The 21,366-nt window shown below is 40.1% G+C and overlaps 1 protein-coding gene across 10 annotated transcripts in view; it reads left to right on the top strand.

Annotated features, from left to right (window-relative positions):
• dmd (dystrophin) overlaps nt 1–21,366 on the top strand; it is a 298,427-nt gene that overhangs the window by 176,045 nt on the left and 101,016 nt on the right. For all 10 annotated transcript variants that reach the window (XM_071463817.1, XM_071463813.1, XM_071463810.1 and 7 more), the window contains 8 exons: nt 5,137–5,282; nt 11,890–11,990; nt 13,232–13,343; nt 14,814–14,927; nt 15,359–15,514; nt 15,603–15,773; nt 19,755–19,937; nt 21,131–21,265. In XM_071463817.1, coding sequence (XP_071319918.1) covers nt 5,137–5,282; nt 11,890–11,990; nt 13,232–13,343; nt 14,814–14,927; nt 15,359–15,514; nt 15,603–15,773; nt 19,755–19,937; nt 21,131–21,265 — 1,118 coding nt within the window. The remainder of the gene's footprint in view (nt 1–5,136; nt 5,283–11,889; nt 11,991–13,231; nt 13,344–14,813; nt 14,928–15,358; nt 15,515–15,602; nt 15,774–19,754; nt 19,938–21,130; nt 21,266–21,366) is intronic.

Below are 21,366 nucleotides of genomic sequence, written 5' to 3'. Positions count from 1 at the left end.
CTTCATAGCACAGGTTATCAGATGGATAATGTTAGGTTCAGTTGAGCCAGATGACAAAAACTCCAACCTCAGGTCTGTTGCAGTCAGTAGACTTCTGTGTGATATCAGCAGGCTTGGGCAGGAAGTTTCATAAAACACGAAGCAACTAATCAAAAACATTTCTTAAATATATTAATTCCTGAGTGCCATCTCATGTTCTGTTGACATCAAAATTCAAACACTCTTTTGCAACAGTCTGTTAGTTAAACCCGACTTGATTACATTTCTTAAATTAAATTTGACAATATGAAAAAAAGCCGATGTCACGCACAGAAAATGTCGGTGTTTTTGACTGACACTGCTGAGGAGGAGGCCCCTTCAGTGAGAAACAGACTGATGAACATGGCGGCTTGTTTTCTCTGTGATTGAACAAGCCCTCATCGTGCCCAGACAAGTCGAGGGAATTAGCCAATCAGAAGCTGGCAGAGTGCTGATAAGGGGATGTGGTCCAGGCTTAAAAAAAACAAAAAACTGATTGAAGTCTGCAGCTCAAAGATGCTGGTGAACACAGTGGTCCCTTCATAATGGTACAACATAGTCAATCAGACTCTTATTGTAGTATTGTTAAGTAATATGTAAATAAGAAGTGGAGCAGTTCAGCTCAGTTGTGTGTGTGGCTCTGTTTTGTCTGTCAGTATCTTATTGATATGTATTATTAATTGAATACTAATGTTAAAATATGACTAATATGAATGTTAATTAGCTGCTTTAAAACCCAAAGCAGCTCTTCCTGCTCTTACTGACACCCGGGGTCACATTGTTAGAAATGTTCGGTTTGGATTCAGTCTCGATCCTGTGGGATGGTTGCTGTTGTAGTTCTGGTTTTTGATCATGTAATGATATAATCTGCTGATCACGGTTTGCAATCCTTTCAAACCAACATATCATCATTTTCCTTCCATATATTTTTTTTTTGACTTGCCGGGTCTGTGACTGACTCCAGATTCAGCACTTTAGAGGATATACAGTACGTGGCTGTTCAGTTTCCTGCTGCTCAAAGTCAGCCATGCCCACACACCGTATCAGACAGATCTGGTGAAGCAAATGTCTCTACCCACAAATGCAACAACAAACCCAGCATTCAGCTAAGACACACTTGTTGTGGTTGTGGGAAAACAGAATGAACACACTGAGATCATGCAAACACACACAGCCTGCAGCGATGACACAGCACAGCATGGTGGTTTGTGTTATTGAACGTTGTTTATGCTGCACTGTCGGTATCATAGTTATGATTTTATATCCCAGGCGGGGTTCAAAACCACGCAAACATTCTTAACAACTCACCGACTATGAACAGGTTATTTCAATAGCAGACTGCTTTTAACCAAATGACCTGGGGGCAACAAACATCCACCTTGTTGAAGTGTCCTTGGACCTCTGATGTCTGTGTAGTGGGAAAAGAGAAAAGAGCGTTTCCTTATGGAAAACTGTTAGGAATCTTATTATCAGACACTTATTTAAATATGGGACCAAAGTCAAAAGAAAGTCCAAGCCAGACCCTTCATTGCGCCCTCATTTGCAACCAGTGATATGCACACAGCAGCATCATGTATCATTGAGTTCTGACTATCATCCAGTGTTGAATAGAGCAAGCAGCTCATTATCAGCACATGGTAGTTTGACATTTTGGGAAATTTGCTTAGGCCTGTTCGCTGTTTTGTCAAGAGTTAGTTGCATGAGAAGATTGATACCATTCTTTGGTTGCCATGCAGAAGGAGCAGCGTCTTGCAGACCTCATGTTTTAAGTGTTTTTGTCATTTTACATGTCACCAAAAGCATTTGATATAGAATTATTATTATAGAACACCTCTTTCAATAAAAATAAATTAAAGATAATGAAGATGTCAAAAAGTAAGTTCACAAACGCTCGCAAAACTTCATCGACTATCTCTCATTCTACACTGCGGTTCAAATTTTGATTTAAAGGTCCCATGTTTTACTCTTCTGTGTTTTATTTCAAGTGTTGATATCCATAAGAAGATATATTTGTGTTATTAATAACCAAAAACCATCTCAGTGTAGTTTTACATCAAAGCTAATATAGATAAGATATGGGTAGATGGTTCCCATTCATTTGAAATTGCTCACTGAGCAGATTAGCCAAAAATGTTTACTCACTTATTGGTCCACCTAGCATCCACGTGCAGTTGACTGCACATGCTCATTAGTGCTTCTCTCTGTGCCCCTGCTCCCTGAGCCCATTGACAGTATATTGGAATGACATCACACGTGAAAAAGTTTTGCAAATATCCAAATTTGCTATGAAGGCCATGCTTTTTGGTCCACAGGTTTTTTTCTGTGTTGCAGCAATGTGTCTCAGACTGTACTGAATGTACTTGTACTGATTGTACTTACATTTTCAAGGCCATCAACAAAATTATTGAGGGACCACTTTTCACAGAGCTCCCACATTGACATTTTTTTTTTTCACTAACTAACCTTTCTAAGGATAGGATCTCTCACTCTGCTAGTCTCACTGTGCGTTAAAATGTGTATGGGTATACAATTCTGGAGAAAGACTTAATATTACCGTAGCTAAGCTAGCAAGGAAGCTAACGTTACCTGACATAGCATTTTGAATTTCATCCATTTTTAGGTCTTCATAAAAACCCTTTGCACTTTGTACAGACAAATACCATGACACAGAGTAAACAACAAGACAGAAAACTGTTGCTCCAGTTGCTGCTGCAAAGGTAATGCGCAGAAACAGTTTCCCGTAGCCTGCACACCAGCTCCAGAAGTAATACTCACAACCCTCCTGCTACTATAGCTAACATCACACCCTCTGACCATCTCCTCTTTGGCTGCTCCTCGGCCTTCTCTCTTTCTTGACATTGCGATTAATAAACGACGCCATCGCGCTGCCGCTGGGAGACGTTCCTGCATGCACTCGCCTTAACGTCGCTGCCAGTCTCTCGTCTGTCTGTTTGATTGTGTTGTGCGTATTTGCAGCTCATGTGTTGTCAAATTGATGAAGATGTTTCCTGAATTTGCTTGTGTTTTGTCTATTTGCATGTGTTGCAGTGCGGAGCTCTCAGGGCCACCGTAAAATATAGCCACTGAAGAGATGACACTGAGGGAAAAGGCAGTAACAGAGAAAAATGCAGGGAGTGGGAAGAAAGGAGGAGAAGGAGAGTCAGCTAGAGAGAGATAAGAGAAAGCGAGAAAGATGCTGACACCCAAGCAGACAAACTATACTTGTTTACTCACTCAGACAGTTTCTTCCCTCGTGCCACACACTGTGCTTTTCTCATCCACGCCAGGGGTGAGATATCTAACACACACATTTGGCCACTCACACATGGCTGGGTAGAGGTCTGCACACAGATTACTCTGCCAAATTCCTGAAGGCGGAAATGGTTGAGAAGCATATAAAAAGATTTTCTCTGAAAGGAATGCAGTTATTTAAATGATTCCTTTTTCCTTTTGTGGTGTCTTTTCTGCTTCTGAAGTCAGCTCTGGTCGGGTCAGCACATTGCTTTAAATGAGTTCAGTTCAAATCAAGGAAGCTTCATCATCATGAATTAAAAAGAGTCCATTTAAGTATATTATAGAAGAACTGAATGTTACATTGTGAAGAATGCAGGAGTAAAAATACAGTATATTCAGCATATAGCAACACATTTAAATTCTAAATCTGGTGAAACATATTTTCATTTCACACGCGGGTTGTGAAATTAATTAATAATGCATTTCAACAAAAGCACATCACGATAGAGAACCAAAACAGAGATCCACAAACGTGAACTACAACACTCTACAGCCATAATAATAGCTCACTGAGGCTGTACTTGAGCTAACGTCAGCATGCTGTCCAGTTGTTGATTAGATATTCCAGTCAGGGAAAAATTGGTAAAATGAATGTCAGTGCCATCCCCAGAGCCATGCTGCTAGCTTAGCTACAAAGAGTAATTAAGTCTTGAAACAGGAGTTAGAACTAAAATCAGGGTAAGTAGTACATCTGAAAAGTAATTTTAAAAAGCAAGTAGACTGAGCCAAGTGCATCTTTTCAGACGGATCGTTACAGAGTCTTAGAGCCTGGTCCCTCACCTTGACTCTGGGATTGTTAAAAGGCCACTGCCTGAGATTATGTCAAGGTTCATAGGGACTTAAAGGTCCCATATTATAGAAAGTGAGATGTCCGTGTCTTTTTTCATTACAAAGCAGGCCTAAGTGATATATGAATACTGTGAAAGTATAACAATGTGCAATCCACAGACAAAATGCACACAGCCTGTATTCAGAAACTGAGCATTAAAACAAGCCATCAGGACTTCTGTAACTTCGCAACCTTGCAGGATTTGGTTTTTCTGAGTGTTTACCTGAAATCTGCTATATTTTCAACACTCAGAGAACAGTCAGCCAATCACATAGAGAGGCTCAGAGTCTGTCTGTCTGATTGGCTCAATGACCTGTTGTTAGAGCTCTAGAGAGAAGTCTGAGAGAGGAGATGAAAAACTATATTGAGATGGTTTTTAGCAGTTAAAACCACTAATTTATCTTCTTATGGAAATCAACACTTCAAATAAAACACTGGAAAAGTGTAAAATGTGGGACCTTTAATGTCAATTCTAAAATCAACAAGCAGCCAGTCAAAGAAGCTAAAATGAGCGTAATGTGATCTCATCTCTCTACTTTTAGTAAAAGTCTCGCATTGATTAAATCTTTGGAATTTTACAAATGGAAACTGAAACCAGATTACAGCAACGCTAGAAAATGAGCCTCATATCATCCGGTCAATAAAAATGTATTGGTTAATTGTGTATCAAATGCTGCTCTTAAATTAAGCAAAACTGAAATAAAGCATGTGCCAACAAAAGAAAGCTTTTGTTCCTCAATGTCTTTTATCTAGCTGATAAAATAATAGACAGATGAATAAAAATAAAAATAATTTCTTAAAGAAAGACTGGAGGATAGAAGGTGGTTTAAAATATATATCAGGATTATATTTGTGACATTTAAGTAAAAAGTGTCATTCACTGTGTAGATTTTGCAGTTTGCAGTGCTACAACGAGCACAGATCACGTGAAAGCCTCTCTGACACTTCTCTCTCTCTCTCTCTCTCTCTCTCTCTCTCTCCCTGTCTGTCTGAAGTTTTGGAGAGCTTGCCCCCAGCTCGTTATAAGGAAACCATATCAACACTGTTGGCATGGCTACAACACTGCGAGGCCAAACTGGCCCTGCCATCCACAGCCGTTACAGAGTATCCTGTTATGGAACAGAGACTGAAGGATGTTCAGGTACACACACATACACATACACACACACACATACACAGGTGTACATGAATATAAAGTGATATAATTATATTTTAATATATTATCTGAACTTTATGTGGATTTCGAAGTCATAAAAGTTTGTGTGTCTCTGAGAGTTTTATAAATGTTTGAAGATGTGTCTTTTAGTGTAAAGGTAAGAAAACAATCTGGCTTTACATTCACACAGTATGAAGGGGCAGTAATAACATAGTGTGCAGTGGACTGTTGACTGTATTGTACATATTGATTCACAGAGTATTTAATTAGCAACACCTGCGCATCTGCTTATTGGTGCAGTTATCCAATCATCCAATCGTGTGGCAGCAGTGTACAATTGCTTTCATTCTATGCTATGTTTTACATACCCCGATAGTCTCTTTACTCTTTTGCTAATTTCAGTAGCTTCAACTCCAGATATGATTGCAACTGTTAACCATTTTAAAACATTTTAACTTGTTTCTATTGTATCAAAAGTTCCAAAGACTCAACAAGCTGAGATATTTCAACACTTTATATTATCAGCTTAATTTATCAGGTGCTGGGACATCCTCATAGCCGAGTGGTTAGGGTGCATACCATGTGGCCATACTGAGCCCTGAGCAGCTAGTCCTTGGTTAACTTTCAGACCCTGCATGTCTCTCCCCCACAGTCTCTGCTGTATTTCCTCTCTCTCCACTTTCCTTATCAAATAAAGGCATAAAAAACATCTTAAAAATAACTGGGCTTAGATCATGTAGTGTAGTTTAATATTGGAGGATGGTGTAATGGCAGCTCATAATTTGTAATTATGCTGTTAGGTGGGTGTACTATAATCCCACCATCCGCGAGGAGTCAACAGTGATTCAGCTGATCGGTGGCTCTGCTCTGTATTACTATGTATGCTCTTGACAACACTGCTGCTCAGCTCTATTTACAAATTCCCATAAAAAGCCAAAATGAGGTTGGCTCTATAATCCTGTTAGGTTGTATAACACTGTAATCAGTTTTTAGTACGCGTAGTAAAGTTATATTACCGCTGGTGATGCCGAACTGCCAAAGCAGCACGCTTTTAAAGGATGCTGCCTGCTTCTCTGTGAGGTAGCAGGCAGATAGAGAGGGGAGAGAAAACAGATGACATGCCCCATTAACCAAGAGTCTGATTCATACCCATAACCTACTGAGTAAATTGTACACATCTGATACACTAAGACATCCCCAAATTACTGCCGTAAGCAGAAGATCTCTGTATAATCATTAAGTAAGGTGGAGTGTGCTTTTGAAAAGGTCATTTTCAAATGTTAATAACTGGGGAAGTTTTTAACATATTAGTGAAAGTTAAATGAACTAAGTTACATGAGCATCTGACAGGGAAGCAGAAGGTAAGACAGACAGATAAAGTGAGCCTAATTCAGGACAAGATTTTATCAAGTTTTGGGTCAGATATGTTAAAGATCCCATATTATATAAAGCGAGATTGCCATGTGTTTTTGATTATAAAGCAGGTCTAGGTTCTATATTAATACTGTGAAAGTATCAAAGCCTTAGACCACAGAGAAATGCACAGAGCCTCTATTCAGAAACTGAGCCTTAAAACGAGTTGTCAGGACTTCTGTAACTTTGTGATGTCACAACAAAGCAGTCACTGCCCTCAGCCATGCCCCAAGCCCCGCCCATATGGACCCACCATCACAACCTTGCAGGAGTGTTTACCTGAAATCTGCCATATTTTTATTTGATTTGATTTGACTCAGAAAACAGTCAGCCAATCAGAAGAAAGGCTCGGTGCATTGCTTAAACCCACAAATATGTTTTCTTATGAATATCAAAATTTCAAATAAAACACATACAACACTACATAATTACATCTGCAGTTACTAGGTGTAAATGTTTAGTAACAACAACTACATATATATTTGTGCTGTGCAACCTCTTCTAATGTAGTAATGTGTAAGGTCACAGATTTCCACACGCAAGTATATCTCTCTCTCTCTCTCTCTCTCTCTCTCTCTCTCTATATATATATATATATATATATATATATATATATATATATATATATATATATATAGCTACAGATATTGATCCAGCCATGTACTGTATGTTGTGCTGCTGTTGTTGGATCTTGTTGCTGTTTTGACAAACACTCTGATTGGCTAGCCACAAGCTTTCAGGGCGTTCCTGAGGTGTTTGTTCAATTCACCAAGGTCAAGGTTCAAGGCTATCTTTATTATCCCTGAGGGGCAATAAATAAATCCAGTGAATACAGTAATCATATGCAATGATTCAAACAATTTACGCAAAAGTCAAGGAGTTACATTAGACTGTTCAAAAAATCAATGGTGGTAGGGACAAATGAGTTTTTGAGTCTATTGGTCCTGCATCCAGACATAATATATCTGCAACCAGATGGGAGCAACTTACACTCACTGAACAGGGGGTGACAACAGTCCGCCAAGAATGACTGGGCCTTTTTTTATGGCTCTGGCTTTTTGAAGTATGGAGAGTTCCTCAAGATTTTGTCTGCTTCTGTTTTTCAGTGTAAGTGACCCAAACCGACAGATAAACAAAAAGGTTAAAACATTTTCATAAAAAGTGTAAAAGGTCACGCACTGGTGAGCCTTTCCACAGGCATTGTGTTTGGGTCAAACATCAGTTTATGGTCAATTATTGTCCCCAGATACTTGAACTGTTGGACGTCTTCAAATGCCTGCCCATGAATAAAAACAGGAGGAGCAGGTGGAAATAAAAGAGACCTATTTACAAGTAAATGCCAAACATAACTCATTGTATGCACGTCAGTTTATATTAAAATACCATGACTTACTGCCAAAGTATCTTTAGTGGTTCCCACCAGAACCAAATGTAAGCCCTAACCTCAGGATTGTAAAGCGAAGGAAGATTATTTGAGGAACAAAGACCAGCCCAAAATCCTGTTATAAGAGAAAGTTGCTGTTAAAATGCCATTTCATTGTGACCTAAAAGTCACAGTCTTCAAACCTATCACTGTATAAACTACCCATAATCACAGCTATATCCCATATGCTAGGAAGTGCAGTCTTCATTTGAAGCAGCAGCGCTGACAGAAGCTAAATTGGACAGAAACCCAAAAACAAGCAGAGAGAATTTCAGTTTCACTGGAAGTCAGTGATTTTGTGAAGCTCAGCTTGCATCTGTTTAACATGCAGAGAGCAGGCCAGAGTGGGCGAGCAAAACACCAGTTGAGCAAATCAGTCTGTGTTTATCACAGTGCAGAGGTGTCAGCACACACATACACACACACATACACATACACAAACTATTTTCATTGTTAACCCGTATTTCAAATCAAAATAATATAAGGATTTTTTTTTTTTTTTTATTACTTTGTTGTTGTTGTTGCATTTATGTTGATTTTTATATTCAACTTAAGTCAAGGTCACACCATGGAGGGAAGTGTGCGTGGTGTGTATGTGTGCGCACGTATCTCAGCCAGCTTTAAACTTGATAATGGTCTTGTAGCATAACAGGGGGATCAAGCCTCGTAGCCTGAGATTAATTAAAGTTGATTGTAGATAATAATTAAGAATTCATTCTGCATACTGATAAGCTGTTGTTCATTTTCAGCACAACTGTTTCCCCTCTCATCGCTCAGAGAGACAGGACTTCTGCGTGTTGTTACATGTGTGGTCAGAAACATTTCCTGTACCCAGATATGACAGTACCACCTCTCACTCTAGTCACTTTCTTAATTAAAATAAATGAAAGCCCCCTGTCAGCTGAGATCTCAGTTTGAGCCCTGACCAACAGAGCTGAGAGTAAAAACAGTCCTGATTGGTTTTGGCTTTGTGAATGTGATCTACAGCTGCTGGTAAAAGTTATTAAAGACCTGATTGTCGTACGTGAAGACTACCCCTAATTTCAGTGTAATTGCATCCTATGACTGATGTGTGATTTTGCATTAGCGAGAGGGAAGTAGGGAGGGGCTTCACAGATAAATGATTGAGGGATGCAATTAATGATGATTTTCATTATTTATTTATCTGCCAGTCATTTGTCTTGTAAAGTATCTTAAGAAGAATAAATACCTGCCTTAGAGGTCCCATACACTTTACCTGCTTTATTTGAATCCATAAGAAGATATATTTGTGGTTTTAGGAACCAAAAACCATCTCAGTGTAGTTTTACATCTCCTCTCTCAGGCTTCTCTCTGGAGCTCCAGTAACAACAGGTCAACTCGCCAATCAGAAAAGAGACTCTGAGCCTCTCCTCTGATTGGCTGATTGTTTTCTGAGTGATCAAACAAAAATATAGCAGATTTACTGTGTTTTATTTGAAGTGTTTATATCCATAAGAAGGTATTTTTGTGGTTTTAAGAAGCAAAAACCATCTCAGTGTTGTTTTACATCTCCTCTCTCAGGCTTCTCTCTTGAGCTCTAGTAACAACAGGTTGGAGAGCCAATCAGAAGAGAGGGTCTGTGTCTCTCTTCTGATTGGCTGACTCTTTTCTGTGTGATTCAATACAAGTATAGTAGATTTCAGGTAAACACTCAGAGAAACCAAATCCTGCAAGGTTGGATGGTGGGTGCAGGTGGGCGGGGTTGGGGCATGGCTGAGAGTGGTGACTGTTTTGTTGTGACATCACAAAGTTGCAGAAGTCCTGACGGCTCGTTTAAAGGCTGAGTTTCTGAATAGAGGCTGTGTGCATTTCTCTGTGGACTGAGGCTTTGATACTTTCACTGTATTTTTACTGGATCGCTCAGAAAACAGTCAGCCAATCAGAAGAGAGATGTCACAACAAGAGCTGATGATTAAACTCTCTGGTTATTTTATAGGCTGTAGTTGGTGCTGCTGCTGGTGAGGTGGGAGTCTTTACAGGGGAACCGCAGGGGGTGTTTCCTGAATGATGACCAAGTAGTTTATATTTTTAACCCAAACTTAAGCCACTTAGTTTTTGTGCCTAAACCCAGCGATCCCTTTACCGTAATGGTGACAGATCAGAAAGCGTTCATATGCTAATGGTGTCTAATTAACTGCAGCTCCAAGCTCCCTCCAATCTTTCTGAGCTGGTTCAAACGGGTCACAAAGATTATTCAGCTGTTTTGCATTTTTTTGCATTGTGATGTAGCACCTCTTCCCCTTTTTGTTGAGTCTTTGCTCAAATAAAGTGGCTCACTCGTCTCAAAGTGAAGCAGGGGATGAATGAATCAGTTATAGGAGGTGTCAGAGGTCTGTGAATCCTTGCTCTCCAGTGGAGCTGCATGAAAATCATTCAGAGAAAGGAGGAAGGAAGAAAAGAAAACCCCCAAAACTTTGAGCAAAAATAGTCCCTAATACCTCCCTGCTTGGGATTCAGTGTGGCAGCAGAAGGATTGAGGGTAAGCCGTGGTAACTGACGGATGTCCTGCCCAGGGGCTGTGTTTGAACTAAGCTAAACTAAGCTTCTGAGCCACCTTGGTGCGAACACGGCTTTCTTCCCCATATTCCTCCACTGCTTCCCGCCTAAAGGGTCACCGGGAACTCCCTTACGTATCCACTTGTAATTCATCGAGCGCGTCAGGGTAAGCGAAATCAAACTGTGTGAAAAGGATTTTGCTCCAACATGTTGACACTGGCAGCAAAGTGTAGTGTCAGCTCCAACCCCCCCCATGTCACCCCACTCAATACTCTGTGATGTAACAGACATGCTATTATAGCTACTATTAAAATTAAATTATTAAAGAATTTTGGCTTTTAAATGAGGTGTATGTTTCTCTGATAAATCATATAAAGACATGAAATGTCCTGTTTTCTACTGCTGTGTTTCTACAGACATTTGTTGATGAATGTGTTCAGGAAATGACAGCATGATGACTGGTTTGTAGAGCACTAGGCAATGTTCCTTGATATGGTTAATATGCTATAAAGTGCATGAATTGACATTATAATTAGGGATGTTTTATATTATTTGTTTTATATATGTTTTGTTTTGTATATTCACATTTAGATTTTAATTATTATTTTTTAGCATTACCAAAATGATTTTTTGTGTTTTATAGATCCTCACATGCGCACATGCAAATAAAGTCTCCACTAATTCAAAATAATGTATTATATACTATATATATATATATGTATATATATACACACACACACACATAGATTCTAACAGATAGATTTCAACAAATTGTCTGGTGTGTACTTCAGCAGCGGTTCTTGACTTTTTTCAACTCATGGCCCACTTAAAAAATCTCCAAAAGTTGTGACCCCGTAAGATTACGCAGGCCAAACAATGCCTTCTTCTCTGAGCACTTTGTAGTTTGGTAATAATGATCAAACATTCGGGACTGAACTGAAAGCAGGGGAAACATGCAGGAAGCTCATTTTTTTTCTTTTTTGTTTTGACTCCGGAGAGATCAGATCACTCGTCAATTCCCCGTCTGTCTCTTGACTCTCTTTCCTTTCAAATCTTCCTGTTGCCAGCCAGCTCTCCTTTTTGATGCTCCAGTTTTCGCCATGGGTGTAAATAGAGTGACTGACAGTTAGAGACTGTCAAATACACTTGTCAAAATGTGTTGTGTGGAAAAATGCCCATATAACCCTCACTCTGGTTCTCTTTTCTTTCTCCCTCTCGCACTCTCTCTACCACCTCCAGGCCCTCCAGGTGGCTCTGACCGAGCACCAGGGGGAGGTGGACTACCTGACCTCAGCTGTGGAGCAGGTCTTCCAAAAAGCTCCGCCAGACATCAGCCAGAAGTAAGACTCGGAAAATAATGAAGTGATGAGTAATCCATTGAAGGAAAGAATTCAACAAGATGGGATTTTGATGCAGATCTCAGTATTGATCATTTACAGTAATTCCTCACTGGTGTAGCAGCCAGATTTTACCTTGGACATTAGCCCACTTATAACACTCCGCCTGCCAGTGTATTCCGACCCGGGACAGTGCGACAAGCGTACAACTGTGGCTTAAAGCTTAGTAAAATAAAAAGAAAACAGCAGTTAACAACTCCCACACGGATTCTGGAAAAGACCGGTACACCCCACAGACACATGAGAAGCACAGATCTCATTTCTAATAAAGGCTCAGTGTTAGAAAATGTAATGATTTCTCATTTGAAGATGCATTAAAAATATATGTAGATTTGCTTAATTTTAGAGAAAAGCAGCACAGAACTGCACACGTACCTGTTCATAAAGCCACTGTAACAATTGATTACCTCTTCTTTAAGCCTCAGAATCACTTCAGTAGAGTGCTGCAGGAATGAGCCCGAAAATAAGTTTGCGCTTTTGCACTTCCTGTTCCCTCGTCCCAAAGTCAAGGGTTGATTCACTTGGACTCAAGGATGAACTCATACAAGTTTGATGGTCAAAGGTCAAGGTCACTGTGACCTCATAAAAATGATTGAATTGGATTTTATGTCCAAAAGGTCAAAGGTCAACCTCATAATGATCATAATGTTCTGCAAAAGTCAGTAAATGTGCCACTTTTTAAAATGTTTACCATCTCTTAAAATCTTCTACTCACCAGTCATTGCCTTGTTGTGTTTACATTTGCACTTTTACGAACTATTACTAACTTTCGGCTTTTATGGAGGAGGTAAAAGCACAAAATCAAACTACGAGTGTTGAAGTTTAGTGGTGGTGACGTGGAAGTCATGCGACAGTTGTCTAGTTTTACCTCTGGCGATTGCACTTAGGCTTTTAGTGCTGTTCATATGTGAAGATTATTGTGCTGAACAAAACATATAAGTGTTATAAACTTTTGTTTGTCACAGAGCTTATTTTCTGTGATAAACAAACTCTGTGGGAATAATCCCATTGGCTGTTTGTTGAGGGAACCAGGGTGATGGTTTGCACTGGCCCACAGATACATCATCCCTGCAGCGCTCGATAAATGCACAGGAAATGTTTTGAGCAGGAAGTCTGCATTAGGTTGATGCACCAATAAAGAAACACAAGCCAGTGAGTCTCCATGATCCTCTCTGCTGCTGCAGGTATCGCACAGAGATGGACGCCATCATGGCGCGTTGGAGACGACTCGGCGCCACACTGACAGACAACGCCCAGAGGATCCAGGAGCTCATGGCCAAACTGATGCAGTTTGAGGTGAGACGAATGAAAGGGATCACATCAAACCTAATTATGATTGACAGCTACCAAGCTCCTCACTGTAGCACTGTAACATTACACAGGACCTGATATCATCAGCATTCACCGTAAAGCCTTGTATTACTACTAAACCAATCATAAACACATCTTCCCTTTAACCAGGTAAATCCAGATTCCTCTGTGTAAAAACGTCTTCCACTTAATTCAAATCAAAGGCTGATCTGTTCTCCATATAGACAGAGTGGTTTTATTACCTTATTTATTCTCACTTTGAAAAACAAACCCTGTGCCTCATATTCTGAGCGACTGTCGCATATTTTAAAACTCAATGGATTTGAAAAATGTTCTGGTTTGCTGATTGGCTGACTCATGCTCCCCTCCTTTAGTTCCACATTGATGCTGGTCACAGAGGAAAGTCAGGGGCGCAGATATACTGTTCTTTCAATTACGTCCTTCAGATTTAATCAATACAGATAAATGACACTGATAAACAACTTAGAGTCTCAAAAAGGTTTGTTTTGGAAGCTACAGTTCTCACACTGGTGGGGTGGGTGGGTCCCCTGACAACAGCTCTGCTTACCTTAAATACTTCAAATAGCTTGTACTATATAACAGCTGCAGTGGGTCATCTTCAGCATATTCAGTGTTCAGCTGCTTGAGGTTTGTTGGGTCATGATCTGTATCTTTTATTTTCATACACACTCATCATCATGACATTAATACATCATATTAAACACCAGACTCCTGTAGTCTCCTGTTTTACCGAAAAACTCACATTTTAATGTCGTTTTGCATCATCTGGGAAAAGTAGGAGAAAGTAAAAATTGGTGTCTTGGTCAAAGATGAGTTTGAAATCCTAGTGCACCGCAAAGTGTCTCTCTGGAGAGTGGCCAACAGGAGGGAGTCGCGCTTCCCTGCCTCACACTGTCTGGTGTTGCGCCGTCCTCTGTTTACATCACCTGTCCACCACAGTTACACCGGGAACACTCTAGCTGCAGCTGCATCTAGTGTCTGCAGGATACTTGAATGTTGGATTTCTTCTTATTATAAATTAATTTCTGATTTATTTTGGACAGATAAAATGCGAGTGTCTTCATATGCAGCTGCTAAAATGGTTAAAAAATACTTAACCTCACATTTATGACTTGAGACATAGAGACTATAGTGGAAGGTGTCAGTTTTGTGTAATGTTGCTGGTATGATGTCAAAATCACATCAGCAGGTCTTTTCTCTGCCTGTTTTTTGCTGCATGACAACAAATCTCTGCATTGCGTGACGTTCCGCAGCCGCCACGCTCACGTCACACACCCAGTGTGTTCCTGGCCTTAGATTGTGGTTCGGTCAGTTTACAGCTCATGAATTTCTCTGCGAACTCTGAGGCATTTCTGGACTGATGCATCGACTTTCAGGGGACAGCTCTAATTTTCACCCTGGATTTTGTCGCCCTCTCTTTTGTCTCTTCTGCAGAACGACGTTAAGACTTTAAAGAAGTGGATGGCTGATGTGGACGTCTTCCTGAACGAGGAGTGGCCGGCACTGGGAGACTCCGAGGCTCTGGAGAAACAGTTAGAGCAGTGCACAGTGAGGAAACCCTGATGTTACTTTACAGTGAACTGTCACATCAGTGGCCTCGTTTAAACTTAGGTTGAGAATGATTGAAAATGAAATGGCTTTGGATATAATCTACCTATGATACACCCAAATTAACAGTACGGTGGCCCAGAGAGTTCAACACACTGCAGCATAAAACACATTCAAACACGTGTGCTGCAAATAATACATAATACATGTATTATAATAGATTAATGCAAGTGTGAAAAAGAATTTGTTTGTGTTTTCTTCAGTTGCAGTGTGGTGACCTCTCTGGGCCACCGTAGAAACAGAGAGGAAATAAAAAATCAACCAGTAAAGAAATTACTAATCTATTAATCAAAGATTACTCAGACCACACTGAAATGTGCACAGTCATAATCCCACCTATGTCATGTCCGTCCTGCGCTCTGATTGGCCAGGCTCTGGTGAATGACATCCACACCATCCAACCCAGCGTGAACGGCATCAACGAAGTGGGCCTGTACCTGAAGAAAGAGGCGGAGCCGCCGTTTGCCGTCCACATCCAGAAAGAGCTGGACGAGCTCAATGCCCAGTGGGAGAACGTCTGCAAACAGGTGTGTGTTCTTAACCCCGAGTGTGTGTGCGTTTTCCCGCTTTCATTCATCTGTGTAGCATAATGATTGAATGTGTGTGTCCGTCCAGGCCTACGCTAAGAAGTCCGCTCTGAAAGGTGGCCTTGATAAGACCATGGCTCTGAGGAAGGAGATGCAGGAGATGCAGGAGTGGATCAACCAGGCCGAGGAAGACTACCTTGAGCGAGATTTCACATACAAGACCCCCGAAGAGCTACGCAAGGCAGTGGAGGAGCTCAAGGTGTGTGTGCAAAATAAACTGAGAGGATGGCAGAGACGGAAAGAGACTGGTAACACCCTCTCAAAAGGTTTCAGAATATTATAACAGAGTTGAGTCGGTCCAACTTTTTCATTTTAGAATTTAAATTTGAGGATAAACTCTAAGAGATGGGCCATCTGAGGCAAGGCATAAACAGTTTAAGATGATGTATCCCAATTTAAGCATTTAACATCTTAATAGAATATTAACCCCAATGTTGTGCTCGGGGTCCCAGAGACTCAGGACCCTGCAATCAATCTTGAGATGGTTTGGGCTGTGAAGCATCCACCTGTTGGATGCAGCCTGTGAAGGAGGAGATTCAGGTGTGTTACAGCTGTAGAGGTCAATGTGGCCTCGAGCCGTCAAACACGAGGAGCGGCCTGCAGACGTCTGGTGACATCATTTCTTTCCACCAACTTACACTGACTCAACTGACATCACTTGAGGACGCAGCTCCCTTTGGAGACACGAAAAGCTGTGTAGAGTCTTTTCACACATGCAGAACTGGAACATCTGGACGCTTTGTTGTGTAATTTTGGCAAACGTCTTCTTTATCAGATTTCTATGAGAGTGGTATTGATCTTCCCATAAATCTCTCTGTTAGAGGCTTAAGAGAAAACATCCTCCCCAAAATGCAAAACTGTTCTTACTGACTTTATGCATTTCAGCAACAAGGAAGTGCTTTAGCTGTCTGCAGGCAGCAGGTGTCTGACCAGCTCTAGAACATAACATAGAAAGTGAGAGAGTGTCTTTGACAGCGGTCTGGCATCGACACAGCAGAGCTAATGAGGTCAGCTCTGGGACTAGCTGATGATGTTGCTGTTACAGAGACTGGTCAGAAAGTGCTATTTGTTATTAGTTTGATCTGATACCTGTGCTGGATGTGGACATGTCAGCCTGCATGACCTTCTCTGAAATGAATGTGTCCCCAGCATTGAGAAGTGTTTAATACAGGTGGGCTGTGTGAACCAGGCAGGGTCAGGACTTTTTCCTTGTGTTTACTGTGGCCAGCAAAAGAAACCGGACAGAGACCAAATCCAGATGAACGGGAAAAAACGGGGAAGCTGTATAAGGTCAATAAAAACACCCAGATGCGTTATTTTACAGGAAACGGCTTTGAAAAGTGTTTAATTCCAACTGTTTGCTGACAGATTAAAGTTAGATTACAGTGATTACAGTGACATGAATGACATTTTCATCAACACCAGACATGTAAATTCATATCTGTCCTCAGTCAGTGCATCTCAGTGAAGAGCTGATTAGATTTCAGAAAAGAGTTTTGTATTGTTGCAGTAATAATAAATATACATTTGCATAAAGCAAGCGGATTTGTCCACTCCCATGTTGATAAGAGTATTAAAAAAAACTTGAAAGATATCCCGTTAAGGTACATTTAGAACAGATAAAAATATTTGTGAGTAATTTAGATTAATTGCGAGTTAACTATGGACAATCATGCAATTAAATATTTCAATCGATTGACAGCCATAAAAAAAAAAAAATATATATATATATATATATATATATATATATATATATATATTTTATTTTATTTAATTGTTCTACTATGACTATATGGCACACATGTAGCCTCAATTTAAAAATAAATAATAATAACATTTAATAAATAAATAAATAAACTTTTTTTTCATATTTATTGGTTAGCATCAAATTTCTGTGTTTGTAATCTGGATAATTTCCTTCCTAGATGAACATAGTGACCTAATGTATAACTAGTCAGGTACCTGTCACATCAACCAACAGTTGGTCTGCAGAGTCTGATGGTTTGTGCGGGCGGTGTGGGCTGGAGTCAAAGTCCCGGCCTGAGTTATCGTCTCAGTCCGCCCCTGCTCCAGCTCCAGGTCTGAGCGACTGTGTGCAGCTTTTCCTCTCCTCTCTTTGTCACTCTGTTTTGATAACGCCTCCGTCTGCGTCGCCCCTCTTTTCATTGCTGAAGCTGAAAACCAGCTCTTTCTCTCTTTCTTCCCCTCTCCACTCTCGTTCCCTCCGTTCCTCATTTTTAGACCAAACCACATCGATTTTCCTGTTCGCCATCATGCTTTTTTTTTTTTTAGCTGTCATAGCTTTAATGAGATGTATTTGTGATGTAAATTTATGGCACGGTTTTCTTTGTGATGTACCTAAAAGCCTTGGCAGTAGCAGTCCCCCTCCATTCACCCTCCTCCCGCAAAAGTTTACTTGAGAGTCAGGTTGAAATTAGAAATTGATTTCACTCTGCTTGCTCCTGCTAATCCTCCCTGACTCCTCCCTCCTTTCACCTCCTCTTCCTCTCCTCTCCGTCTTTCCTCTCCAAGCTTAAAGGAAACTCCATTTGTGAATTTCACTTGTTTGTTCTCTTAATCCGTCTTTCTCCTCCTCACTCCATCTCTCCCTTGCTGGGAAAGTATTAGCTACACTCCTTCATTCATTGATTCCATGGCTTACTCGTTCACTCCGTCTCTTCACACTCTGTGGCTTTGTCTACTAGAGAAACATTGATTCATTTTGTTCATGCATCCATCCCTGTATCCATTAAGCCCCCCCCCCTCTCTTTTTCTGTCTTCCTTCCTTCTCTTGCTTTTCATCTCTTGCCATCTGTCTGTTTTCTTTCACTGTTGAGGTGACTGTTGCTAATATAACGAGGCCTGTGAAAGCAGACACACAAAATCAATCACTCATCCAGTTTTATTGTAAAAAAAAGCCTCAGCCACAGTTGTTGCTGACAATAGAAAATCTTAGATCTTCATCCAGTCATTTTATTACTTTCACATCCAACATTAAAAGACAAACAAACCAGGCTTGGGCAGAGTAAAATACCTCAATATATCCCGGCATATGTACAGATAGATAGATAGATATATTGATACTTTATTAGCTTTATTAGCCCCTTGGGGAAATTCTAAATAGTAGTCCAACAACTAATGTATTCATATATATTCATATATTTATTTTTCATAATATACTTACTTTACATTGTACCTTGGCCTGTGACAAATAAAACTTTGAAACGAATTGATTATACCTGAAACATAACATACAATTATGTAATGTTGTATAATATAAATGTAAAATACAGTGATAGAATTATTCATTTTATGCATATTAAAAAACAACATAAAGATAAAAAATGCAGTTCTTTAATAATATCATTATGTATAATATAATATATTATATTATATATGTGTGTGTGCGTGTGTGTATTAGAGTATATATCATATATAATAAAATATTGCAACATTTCCTGCCATATGCAATGTTTTTCATAATATCAATTTTTTTCATGGCAGTCTGCTTTGTAGGGGCAGCATCGCTAATTCCTGAATGCTATACAATAATATTTTATATCACAATATTTGGGTTTACTATATTGAGATATACATTTTTTATATACATATTTTTTTGCCCAAGTCTACCATTAGGTATTTGCTGCTTTATATGACAGGACTGTTTTAAAAAAAAAAAAAAAACTTTAGACAGAACCAGGCTAGCTCTTCCCACTGCTTCCGGTCCTTATGCTAAATTTAACATTCAGATACGAGCAGTATCAGTATTCTCATCTTCACAGAGCAAATAAGCATATTACCTAAAATGTCCAACTATTTCTTATTCTATTTTGTAAGTATTTTTACACTTAACTTTTTTATATTGCCTATGTTGGCTTCACTGCACTGTGGGAGCTGCTGTTGTCCAACTAGCTCAACTCTTGCTTTCAAAATGACGACTTGAGTCATAGAAGGCTTTACCTTCACTATTTTATTGACAACATATGTTTTTCCTTATGTAAACACATGTTAAAAAAAAAAAAAGTCAATACTATTCATAAAGGATACATAAAGGAATAAGGAGGTATTTTCACCATCTTCATTTTGAGTTGAGAGAGTTTGTTGGAGGACAGTTCACAGGTCTGCTCACCTCACCGTACAGATTTCTATTGATTTCTGTTTCTTTGTCTCTCTCTATCAGAGGGCTCAGGAAGAGGTCCACTCTAAGGAACTGAAGGTGAAACTCCTCACTGACAGCGTGAACAGTTTCATTGCCAAGGCCCCGCCTACTGCCCATGATGCCTTGCGCTCAGAGCTGGACGTGCTGACGGCCAACTACCAGCGCCTGTGTAGCCGATTGGATGGGAAATGTAAAACTCTGGAGGTATGATGTTTCACTTCCCTTTGATCATTTGTAAATTCATTTGAAGTATAATTAATTAAAATTGTGACTTTGTGATGTCACAACAAAGCAGTCACTGCTCGCCCCGCCCACCTAGACCCACCATCCAGGCTCACTGGCCTGTTGTTACTAGAGCTCCAGTGAGAAGCCTGAGAGAGGAGATGTAGGAGATGGTTCTTAAAACCACAAATATATCTTCTTATGGATATCAGCACTTCAAATAAAGCACAGGAAAAGTGTAACAAATGGGACCTTTAAAGAGTCCATCCATCAATTTTCTGACTCTTTCCTGGAAGTCACATTAATTAATTAATTGTATTACAAGGAGCTTTTGTTATGTACAGGTGGTAAGTACTGAAAAAATATGACGCCAATAAATTCATGTACCTGTAATTGTTCCCACTGGTTTTCTGTCTAATAAATTGCTTAAATGTGCTATTAAAAAGCTCTTTACAAATCTCAAATGTAACTGGGTGCACACTGCAGAAACTCAAGATGCATTAGGGGTGTTTTGTGATTTTGGAGAGCTGTGTGTGTGCACGCCTCCATCAATTAAAGCAAATTGTGGGTTATGCACTGTCTGTGATGTTTATGGGCACAGTGTCTGAAATGGAGAGAAAACGCTTGACTCCCAGCCGCTGTCCTGTGAGCTGAGCTAGCTTATCTAACCCGTGGCGTTATATTTTTTCCTGAAGGACTGGCTGATTTGCCAAGAGATTTAATTGGGAAGCAAGAGAGCAAGAGACAAAGCCTTAAAGCAAGTGTCACTTGCAAATTAGTCTTTGGCGTCTTGAAAAGCTGCTTTTAAAATTCAGTTGTTGATGTTATAAACTACATGCTGCCAACACCGTCTTACAATATTATACTTTACAAAAGTGTCAAACACTTTTTTGAAATTAAAAATCTGCTCAGATAAGTCAGCCTGGTTAATATTTCTCAGTTTAAATTAATTTTTAAATGTTGATGTTCATCAGATGTTGACATGCTGCACTGCTGAATATGTGAATATCAAACAATACTACAAGAAAGTAGAGAATGCATTTATAGCTGTTTGCTTCCTCCATCCTCCTCCTCCTCTCCGTCCTCCTTCGGTGTGAGTCTCCTCTCCACCTTTTCAGTCTCCATCTTGTCGCTTCGTCTGCCTGATGTTGTGTCTGTGTCTGTGTGTTTTATAGGAGGTGTGGGCGTGCTGGTGTGAGCTGCTCTCCTACCTGGAGCAGGAGAACGCCTTCCTGGACCAGCTGGAGCAGAAACTGGACGAGACGGAAAACCTGCAAGGAGGAGCGGAGGAGCTGCAGGAGGCGCTGGATGTGAGTATGAAGAGGTTGGGGGGGGGGGGACTACTACAACAATAAAACAAGACTAGGCTTAGTTAAGGGCGGTATGGCAGGCGAGTGGCAGGAGCTGATGT

The sequence above is a fragment of the Trachinotus anak genome, unplaced genomic scaffold (assembly GCF_046630095.1).
Source record: "Trachinotus anak isolate AG129_WGS33_773 ecotype Australia unplaced genomic scaffold, CSIRO_AGI_Tana_v1 ptg000026l, whole genome shotgun sequence".
Lineage (NCBI taxonomy): Eukaryota > Metazoa > Chordata > Actinopteri > Carangiformes > Carangidae > Trachinotus > Trachinotus anak.
Note: the sequence above shows the minus strand (reverse complement) of the source record. Positions and strands in the feature narration are given on the sequence as shown.